This window comes from Chlorocebus sabaeus, chromosome 9 (genome assembly GCF_047675955.1).
Source record: "Chlorocebus sabaeus isolate Y175 chromosome 9, mChlSab1.0.hap1, whole genome shotgun sequence".
NCBI classification, from domain to species: Eukaryota; Metazoa; Chordata; class Mammalia; order Primates; family Cercopithecidae; genus Chlorocebus; species Chlorocebus sabaeus.
The window spans coordinates 7,767,759-7,778,579 of record NC_132912.1 but is presented as its reverse complement, the minus strand read 5'-3'; the positions used below and the strand labels follow the sequence as shown (position 1 = coordinate 7,778,579).

At 45.7% G+C, this 10,821-nt stretch overlaps 1 protein-coding gene across 1 annotated transcript in view; it reads left to right on the top strand.

Moving 5' to 3' along the window:
- Positions 1-221: 221 nt before the first annotated feature.
- Positions 222-10,821, top strand: part of ITIH5 (inter-alpha-trypsin inhibitor heavy chain 5) — a 101,395-nt gene continuing 90,795 nt past the window's right edge. Inside the window, exon 1 of the mRNA XM_008002218.3 lies at positions 222-408. Coding sequence (XP_008000409.3) covers positions 319-408 — 90 coding nt within the window. The 5' untranslated portion in view covers positions 222-318. The remainder of the gene's footprint in view (positions 409-10,821) is intronic.

Below are 10,821 nucleotides of genomic sequence, written 5' to 3'. Positions count from 1 at the left end.
CCAGGAGGGGACCGCGGGGTGGGCGGGGTCCGGACTGGGACCGTGGGGTGGGCGGGGTCCAGGAGGGGACCGCGGGGTGGGCGGGGTCCGGACTGGGACCGTGGGGTGGGCGGGGTCCAGGAGGGGACCGCGGGGTGGGCGGGGTCCGGACTGGGACCGTGGGGTGGGCGGGGTCCAGGAGGGGACCGCGGGGTGGGCGGGGTCCGGGCTGGGACCGTGGGGTGGGCGGCCCCGAGCGCGTCCCGCAGTGGCAGGAGCCCTGGGCGCTGCAAAGCGCGTCCCGCCGGGTCCCCGAGCGTCCCGCGCCCTCGCCCCGCCATGCTCCTGCTGCTGGGGCTGTGCCTGGGGCTGTCCCTGTGTGTGGGGTCGCAGGAAGAGGCGCAGAGCTGGGGCCACTCTACGGAGCAAGTAAGTGGAGCCGCGGGGACCCGGGGCCCGGGCGCGGCCGCCCCCTTCCCTCCGCCGCCCCGGCCTCGGGGCTTCTGCCCGGGCCCCCTTCGACCGCAGCCCAGGCCCCCACCGGAGGGTCTGGGGTCACTTGTGGGTCACTCTGTGGGTCACTTGTGGGTCACCTCTGTGTGAGCCGCGGTGCCTGATCTGGCCTGAGGCTTCCTGCAGAACTGTGCCCGGGACTTGTCCTGCGGAGCCGCGTTTTTCTTCTTGGTTCCTGTTCATTGTGCAGATTTCTGTTCGTCGTTAATTTCTGAGGCAGCTCCAAAAGTTATTATAATTACAAGGTTTTTTCCTTACTACGCGTGGGGGGCAGTCTGCTGTTATCATCATTCCCGGTTGATCCAGGGAGAAAGGCAATCTGAGAGGAGTTCTAGCCTCCTGGAAGCCTCAGCTTTTCCCGTCTGAAAACGGGGAGAACACGACTTTCCCGTTTAGTGACTACCGGTGGTTTAGCATTTAAAGGTGGCCAGCACCGAGAACCAAAGCGTCTGAGTTCCTCGAGTTGCTGGTCTGTGCGTTTGTCAGGATTTGTGTTTTAAATGTCTTAACCTCACAGGCGAATAAAACCTGCAAATATGAAATGTCAATAAAATGATGAATAGACAGGCAATTTGTCTTTAAAAAGTATGAAACAGGTTCACACAAATAGCATTGAGATCTAATGCACAACATGACCCTGTCATAAAGTAGAAGTGCTGTTCACACACATGCCATTTAAATATTTAAGCCGTTTAGCTTCCAGCATGTTCCTGCACGGTGGGAGGAAGATACAAGTAGGTGGACCTTTTCTCCCTTTTCCAGGCCCTGTTTTGAAGAGCAGTTTTGAAGACCAACTGCCTAAACGTGAAGATAGTTATCTTCATGCTCTGTCTTGTGAATGTGCTTAACAGTAAAGTGGTAGTAATGATGCTTCCCTCTAGGGAGGGGATAGCTAATGAAAATCCCAGGAGGCATCGTAGTGGTGTTGGAAAAGTACAGGCTTTGGACGCAAAGAGACAGGCTGGGCTCTACTTAGTTTTGTGTTCTGGGCAAGACCTTTAATCTCTCAGAGCCTTCGTGTCCTTGTTGGTCAGGGCAGGGAATGCAGCTCTTTTTGAGCAAACTTGCAATGACTCCGCTAGTTTGTGTTAAGCACCTGGTATACAGTGGGCATTCAATAACTGGGAGATGTTTTAGTAGATGGCTGAAGGCATGGGCTTGGTACCAGGATGTCTGGGACCACTTGATTCTTGATCCTGTCACTTATCAGCTCTGGGACCCTGGGCAATGTCCTTTCGGCCTTACATTCCTCTTCTGTGAAATGTGGAGAAATGATAGGGTTGTGAGGACTGAATGAATTATGACACCCCAGTGCTTAAAACGTTGTCAGCACTTAATGCTGGCCATGGTCTTAGACTCCTGCTGCTGAAGTGCTGAGTGAAGGAATTTAGGGTAAAGATCTTGAAACTTTGTTGGGGGCGTGGAGACAGGAGAGCGTGGGATGGACTGAAACAAAGTTTCTGTGTCTAAACTAGGAAGACCGTTTAAACTCTAACATCTACCAGCTCAAGTAGGCTTCACAGTCTCTGGGTTTTCCGTCATAGAAAAACATGGCTTGGACTTAGTTCAGTGATTTCATGCTGTCTTCAACCCAGCACAATGTCTGTTTATCTTGGAAATGACTAAATCAGGAAAAAAACATCCAAGGTAGAAATTTCTATGAACTTGCAATTTTATCTTTTATCCCTAATCCATTCTTTTTTATATTTAGTTTTTGTGATATGGGGTTTGAGGGCATGGGCTTTGGCACCAGATTTCTGGGTTCAAATCTTGGGTCTGCACTTACTGAGGAGTCACTTAACATTTGTAAGCCTCTTTCTCTGTATGGGGATGATGCAATTACTTAGTTAGGATTTTGAAAGGTGAAACAATTAATATATTTACATCTTAGAACAGAACCTGAAAATGTAATGAGCGCTCTATTCTCAATCATTATGGTCTTTAAAATTGTATGTAAACTTAATTTTTAAAATGTAAGTCTATGCAAATCTTATGCAAATTTTCATATAGCTGACTATGACTATTAACTTGCATTGCAGTTATTTGTCATTCACCTGTAATTGGAAATATCCCAGTAACACCTTAGATTCAAGTTCCTTCACCTCTCACGCTCCACCCCATCTGTAGACAATGGGCACTTAGTCACCCGTAGTGGAATGACTCCTAAAAGCAATGGTTTTCACCCTTCAGGTGGAAAGAGTCACTTGAGGTGTTCATTAAACATTCAGCTTCCTGAGTTCCACTTCCACTGGTTTAGATCCATTAGGTTTGGGATGGGACGCAGATGATTCTGATGCAGGTGGTCCATGGACCACACTTTATTTATTTATTTATTTATTTTTGAGACAGAATCTTGCTGTGTCACCCACGCTGGAATGCAGTGGCGGGCTCTCTGCTCTCTGCAACCTCTGGCTCCCGGATTCAAGTGATTCTCAGGCCTCAACCTCCCGAGCAGATGGGATTACAGGTGCACTCAACCACGCCTGGCTAATTTTTGTATTTTTAATAGAGACGGAGTTTCATCACGTTGACCGGGCTGGTCTCAAACTCCTGAGCTCAAGTGATCTGCCTGCCCTGGCCTCTCAAAGTGCTGAGATTACAGGCATAAACCATTGTGCCCAGCCGCACACTTTGAACAGTAGTATTTTTAAAGGATATTTTGGGAAATTAGTATTTAAAAGAAAGTCCCTTGTGTAAAAACTGTCTGCTACAGAGTCATCTGTTTTGTTAGCTGACATTTATATAGTGTCTTTAAATAAAGATAGAGTTATATTCCCATTATTATCAAAGCAGTTTTAGATTGACAAAAATAGCAAAAGCCACCAGTTATTGAGTATCTGTAACATGCCAGTGTCTCGGGGAGCTTGCTAGGAGCTTTATGTGAAAATAATAAGAGGCAATAATGTTTTCTGATTGAGCACTCCATGTGGTGCCAGACTGCTTGGGTTCTAATCTGGGCCTCATCACTTACAGGCTGTGTGTACCTGGGCAAGTCACTTAACCTCTCTGAGCCTCAGTTTCATCATCTGCAAGACAAAATTGTTAATAATTCCTACTGCATAGGCAGGGGTGGATCTAGGCTTTGGGAGGAGAGTAAAGTACACAATTTGCAGGACCCTCTTGAAGGAAAAAAGTATCAAATTATGACTACAAAATTAGGTGCTAAAAGGACCATTTATTTAGAATGATAAAGAAAGCACAACATATTACACATTTTGACAATCTGACAGGCACCACAAATACCACTCAGTTTTAGAGGCTTGCACAAGTGAGGGGTCCTGGAGCTTATGTTTTATTAGCATCTAAATAATAATTACATTTTTATAAAAATAACACACTTCTGCTTTTACGGTTGTTTGAGGATTAAATGAGTTAATTCAGGCAAAGCATTTGCATATAGTAAACACTTAGGTAATATTAGCTGCATTTATGCACAGCCTAGTTAAGTCTCTGACTACCGCTGTAACGTCTCAATGTACTTATTTGACAAAGGACAACCAGGAAGTCCTTTCTGAGAAGTGACAACCTACTATGTGCAAAGCCTGGATTGGAGTGCAGGTGTGCCGAACACCAAAGCTGGTGCTCTCAGCAAATCCTTCAAAGAGCGAGCCACATTCACTTTTATGATTTAGTTGAACTTGTTTAAATGTGATTTGTATTTAAATTACTCATGGCACATAGATGGTGTGCAAAACATGCTAGTTGTAATTCAAACATCTATTGTGGTGATACATTTCTCATTCCCTGAATTGGACATTTCCAGATTGTTAATTTCTTATACATTCTCACTCAGAAGCAAATCTTTGCATTTTTGGGCGGGGGGGAAAGCAACAAAAATCAAGAGAGCTATTTTTTTTTTTTAACTCTTTAAAAAACAAAGCCAGTGAAAGATTTTGTAAGCTTCAGGCCACTCAATAATGCCTCCCTTATGTGCAGGGCTGGATTGTGGAAATGAGTTTATAGGGCAGAGTGCGGAAAGAGTATGCTGTGGGAGAAATTCCAGAGATTTGGTCACTCCCAAAGCAGCCATTTGCCATTTCTTGAGGGCGGAAAGGAAGGGTGGGGAAGTCCTGAGAACTGGGTGATGAGCTGTGTGTGACTTGGTGTTCGTAACTAGCACTTTCCCCAGTCCTTGGATGCTCAGATATAAGGAGATCTCGCTTATTTTGTCCTCAGGGTCGCTGCTGGGAATGCCAGGCGGGTGTTTCTGGATGTGAGGAACAGTAGAGTAGGTCGATTTAGGAAGATGGGGGCCAGAGGATGAAGACCTGAGGAGTTTTTTGGGAGGAGGGTTCCAAACCACTCATTATTTTCCCACAAGCAACATCCAGTTCCCTAATTTTTCTTCTCTCTCTCTCTCTCTCTTTTTTTTTTTTTTTGAGACGGAGTCTCACTCTGTCACCCAGGCTGGAGTGCGGTGGCACAATCTCTGCTCACTGCAAGCTCTGCCGCCTCCCGGGTTCACACCATTCTCTTGCCTCAGCCTCCCTAGAAGCTGGGACTATAGGCGCCCGCCACCATGCCCGGCTAATTTTTTTTGTATTTTTAGTAGAGACGGGGTTTCACTGTGTTCGCCAGGATGGTCTCGATCTCCTGACCTCGTGATCCACCCTCCTCGGCCTCCCAAAGTGCTGGGATTACAGGCGTGAGCCACCGCGCCCGGCCTCTTTTTTTTTTTTTTTAGACAGTCTCACTTTGTTGCCCGGGCTGGGGTGCAGTGGTGTGATCTCGGCTCACTGCAACCTCTGCTTCCTGGGTTCAAGTGATTCTCCTGCCTCAGCCTCCCAAGTAGCTGGGACTCCAGGCATGCACCTGGATAATTTTTGTATTTTTGTAGAGACGGGGTTTTACCATGTTGGCCAGGTTGGTCTCGAACTCCTGATCTCAGATGATCGGCCTGCCTTGACCTCCCAAAGTGCTGGGTTTACAGGCATGAGCCACCACGCCCGGCTCCTGATATTTTGTAGGTAAAGAAAACAAGCAGGGTGACTTGTCTAATGGCAGTTGCTTTTAAAAAATTTTAATCGGTTGGGCACAGTGGTTCACACCTGTAATCCCAGCAGTTTGGGAGGTTGAGGTGGGCAGATGGCTTGAGCCCAGGAGTTCAAGACCAGCCTGGACGACATGGTTGAAACCCCACATCTACTAAAAATACAAAAACATGGTGGCGTGCACCTGTCGTCCCAGGTACTTGGGAGGCTGAGGTGGGAGGATCACCTGAGCCCGGGTAGTCAAGGCTGCAGTGAGCCATGATCACACCGCTGCACTCCAGCCTGGGTGGTGTGAGTGGAAACTCTGTCTCAAAAAAACTTAAAAAAAAATCTTCCTGGAAATTGGAATTTTAGCTGGAATATCAAGTTTCTTCTTCCATTACCAAGGTGATAGGCACCCCAAATTGCAAATGGTTAATAGCTAAACAACTGACAGCAACATTACTTTCAAGGAAGAAAAATTTTGGGTGAGTGATATAGAATTACCCAAACGGGAATATTCTCAGACTGACTGTTCTCAGCCCACATGATAAATGGCATCTCAGTGACTTTCCAACATCTAGCCCTTGGTTCTGTTCCAGGTCCTATAGCAGATCTCTAAGGTAATTGGCTCTTCAGTTTCTCGGTTTTGGTTTCAGCATTTCAGAATGCCCTCAGAAGAATGGGGCCAGGAGGTGGATAAATTCCTGGTACAGATCCCTCTAGGAACTCGTGACTTCAGTCAGTTGAAGGTGTCTGGCTGAAGCTGGCCTCCGTGTAATGGCTCTTGAATCCATTATGGCAGCTGTCCCCAACCTTTTTAGCACCAGGGACTGGTTTCGTGGAAAACAAGTTTTCCATGGACTGGGGGTGGGAGAGATGGTTTTAGGATGAAATTGTTCCGCCTAAAATCATCAGGCATTAGTAAGAATCTCATAAGGAGCACGCAACCTAGATCCCTTGCGTGCACAGTTCACATTAGGGTTTGCCTCCTATGAGAATTTAGTGCCTGAAGCATTAGGAGGCAGAGCTGAGGCGGTAAAATGTGGGCTCGCCCACTGCTCACCTGCCCTGTGGCCGATTCCTAACGGGCCACCAACCAGCACCTGTCCACGCCCCGGGGACGCCTGTGTTATTGGACCTAGAGTCACAGATACAATGTTACAGCTCAGAAGGAAGAGTGGATGATGTGAACCTTGCCTTTACGTCTCTCTTTAAGTCAGCTGGGTCATTAAAGCATCCATACCAAAGGTGGAGTGTCCATACTCAAGAATTAGGTTTTGTTTCTCTCCTCCTGCCTCCCATTCTTTCCCACGGATGGACTCTTGAGATGACTCAAGTACCTGTCTCTCTTCCTGCCTCAGTCATGATCTGATGCTCTGATGGATCCTGGGACGAAGAACAGAACCTCTATCAGCCAAATTATAAACACTTAAGCAGCACTATCCGGTTTCTTTTTTCCACCTATAGTTGCACGAATTGATAACGGGGTAGGTTTGGAGCTTCCACCCTCCACAGCTCTGTCGATGTTACTGCCACATGCTTGTGCTAAGGAAGCCTTTACCTCACCTTCTGTTTCCTGGTGGTGATGTTGCTGGGTCCATTTGTGGTAGAGGCAGGTGCAGGTCTATGAAGCTGATTTTCTGAGGATTGTTCCTGTGTTGAATCTGATTCTCTTTAACGTTCTTCTTCCCTTTCATCCCACTCCAAGACACATCTCCACAGCTAAGCTCTAGCCCTATCTCCTTCATAAATCCTTCTATGGTCACTCAAGAGCATAGTGATCTCTTCTTTCATCTATTTCTTTTGTAACTTATAAAACTCACTTCGTCTATGGTGTTTTCGTGAGTATATATATTTCTGAAAATTAGATAGTATGGTCCCTGGTGGCAGAGATGGTGGCTTACGTTTTTCTTAATAAATGTTGTGGTCTGGATAGCTTCTGTTCTGATGCTGGAGAAATAACCACAGCTGGGGAGCACCATCTCTTAAGTCCGTGATTTGGGGCCTCCAGGAAGTCAGTGGAAGCTCTAAGATGACTATTTACGGTAGTTTTGCCCTGAAGCTGGGAGTCAGTTACTTTTCTGTACCCAGACTCCACCCCTAGTTTTTTAAAAGGCACTGGGAAAACACTCAAACAATAAAAAGGATCAGGAATTCTTAACTGAAAACAATGATGATATTAGTGTCATTTGTACTTCCAATCCTAGCTTGCACCAGCAACATATGTGTACTGGGAAGTTTTGATTCTGGGTCAAGCTGAGTTGAAACTTGGACTGAAGTGTGGCCATAGTGATACCCTGAGACATCAGATAGTCGTCTCAAAAATGAAAAACCAGCTTCTCTTGTTCTCCTTGAAGCATGCTTATTTTCTTGGAAAACTTATTTTACAAAAGAGAAAACTTCAAAGAAAATACTTTAGATCAATCAGGGAACTTAATACCTGAGAGGGGCTGGGCTTTCCTTCTGACCATAGTTATTTTAAGTGGTCCCCAGGCTATTCCACAATTTAGGGAGGGAAGGGCCAGAGACAATCCTATAGGACTGATAAAGAACTTGCCCAGGGTCCCTATGACGGCCGTCCTTTCACAGTCTCTTGTACATCTCACCTCATTTTATTTTATTTTATTAATTAATTTACTTTGACTTTTTATTTTTTTTTTGAGATGGACTCTCACACATTGTCACCCAGGCTGGAGTGCAGTGGCAAGATCTCGGCTCACTGCAACCTCCACCTCCCGGGTTCAAATGATTCTCCTGCCTCAGCCTCCTGAGTAGCTGGGACTACAGGCATGCGCCACCACGCCCAGCTAATTTTTGTCTTTTTAAAGCAGAGATGGGGTTTCGCCATGTTGGCCAGGTTGGTTTTGAACTCCTGACTTCAGGTGATCCACTCACCTCAGCCTCCCAGAGTGCTGGGATTACAGGCGTGAGCCACCACGCCCAGCCTCACCTCATTTTAGAATTCCAAAATCAATATACTCCTAGGAAGTGTTTGGTTTGTAAACCAAGAATAAAATTTGAAGGCCCGACGACCATCTGGATGGACTTCCTCCTCTAGGCCAGGGCCCTCTAAGTTTAACCTGAAAGACTGGTTCAGACCAACACGGGAAGTGGGGGTTCGACATGCCTCCTCGTACCCCGCCAGCATGAACATCAACACAGACCTTCAGTCTGATAAGAGACATTCACAGTCGACTCTCTCTGAAGCCTGCTACCTGGGGGCTTCATCTGCATGATTAAATTTTGGTCTTCACAACCTCTTATTATAACCCAGAGATTCCTTTCTATTGATAATAACTCTTCCAACCAATTGCCAATCAGAAAACTTTTACATCTACGTATAACCTGGAAGCCCCCACCACCTTCAAGATGTCCCGCCTTTCTGGGCTGAACCAATGTATAATCTTACATGTATTTGATTGATGTCTCATGTCTCTCTAAAATGTATAAAACCAAGCAGCTTCGCCCTGACAGCTTGGGCTTGTATTCTTGGGATCTTCTAAGGGCTGTGTCATGGGCTGTGGTCACTGGTATTTGGATCAGAAAAAATCTCTTCAAATAGTTTACAGAGTTTGACTCTTTCATCGATAGGTTCTTACTTGGAGTCAGGGTGCATGTCAGCCTAAATCCTGTACTATTTTTCTCCATCTCATGTTCTATTGAAGAGTAGACTCTATAATGGCTTAGAATGGCAACTTACAATGTATGTATATTTTTGGGTGGGGAGATAAAGCAGGGAATGAGCTTAAAAGAGTTTCTCTTATACGTTTAGTCTTCAAGATGGAAATATCTGCATTTTGTTAAGACTTGAGGTAATACAGAAAAGTTTAAAGGACAAGATGTCAATCAAAGGTAACAGCCATTGATTAGCACTTTGATGCACGTTCTATGCATAAAAACACTTACACTTACAAAAATGGGATCGTGTTACATATAGTGTTTTGTTACCTGATTTCGTCACTTAAAATTGTGTCAGGAACATATCTCTCAGGATAGATTAGGTTATGCTGTGGTACCCAACAATCCCCAATTCTCAGTGTCTTAAATAACAAACTCTACGTCTTGCTTATACACCTTGTCCATCTTGGGTCAGCAGTGGAGCAGCTCTGCACCTGTTGGTCACTGTGAACTTGGGCTTCATGGAGCAGCCATTACCCCAAACATTACTAATTACTGTGCTGAAGAAAAGGCAGTTCTGGAACGCTGAACGTTAACTTAATGCTTGGCTCAGAAGGGACTAAAGTTACTTACATTCATAACTTATTGGCCAGAACTAGTCACATGACACTATCTAGCCACAAGGACTAATCCCTCTGGCAGAGAGCTAGGAAGGTATTTGGAGAACAACAATGAAGTCCAGTAAAGTGAATGTTGATTCATGTTAGTGAATGTAGGTGCAGGTCCTTATTTTCAGTAGCTGTGTGGTAATTAATCAATGTATCATAGTCTACTTAACTGAACCACATTTTCAGGGCATTTTAGGCTATTTGTAATTATGAGCAATTGTTTTAGAAGTAGCCAAGAATTTTCTTTTGTGTTCATTTCTTTTTTCTATCAGTATTTTCCTCCCTTATGATGCTTTTCTGTAAGCAGAATTTATAAATTAAAAGATTGCATACTGGTGGGAATGCAAAATGTTACAGCCACTTTGGAAAACAGTTTGGCAGTATCGCAAAAAGTTAAACTTGGCCAGGCACGGTGGCTCATGCCTGTAATTCCAGCACTTTGGGAGGCAGAGGCGGGCGGATCACGAGGTCAGAAATCCAGACCATCCTGGCCAACATGGTGACACTCCATCTCTACTAAAATACAAAAATAAAATTAGCCATGTGTGGTGGTGCGCATCTGTAGTCCAGCTACTCAGGAGGCTAAGGCAGGGGAATTGCTTGAACCTGGGAGGCGGAGATTGCAGTGAGCCAAGATGGTGTCACTGCACTGCAGCCTGGGCAACAGAGCAAGACTCTGTCTCAAAAAAAAAGAAAAAAGAAAGAAAGAAAAAGGCTGGCACGGTGACTCACACCTGTAATCCCAGCGCTTTGGGAGGCTGAGGCAGGCGAATCACGAGGTCAAGAGTTTGAGATCAGCCTGGCCAACATGGTGAAACCCCATCTCTACTAAAAATACAAAAAATTAATGGGGCATGGTGGCAGGCACCTGTAATCCCAGCTATATGGGAGGCTGAGACAGGAGAATTGCTTGAACCTGGGAGGCTGAGGTTGCAGTGAGCCAAGGCCGTGCCACAGCACTCCAGCCTGGGCACAGAGCGAGACTCTGTCTCAAAAAACAAACAAAAAAATAGACATGAAGTCTAGGCATATTTCTTATGTTTTTGATCTACATTGTAAAACTGCCCTCC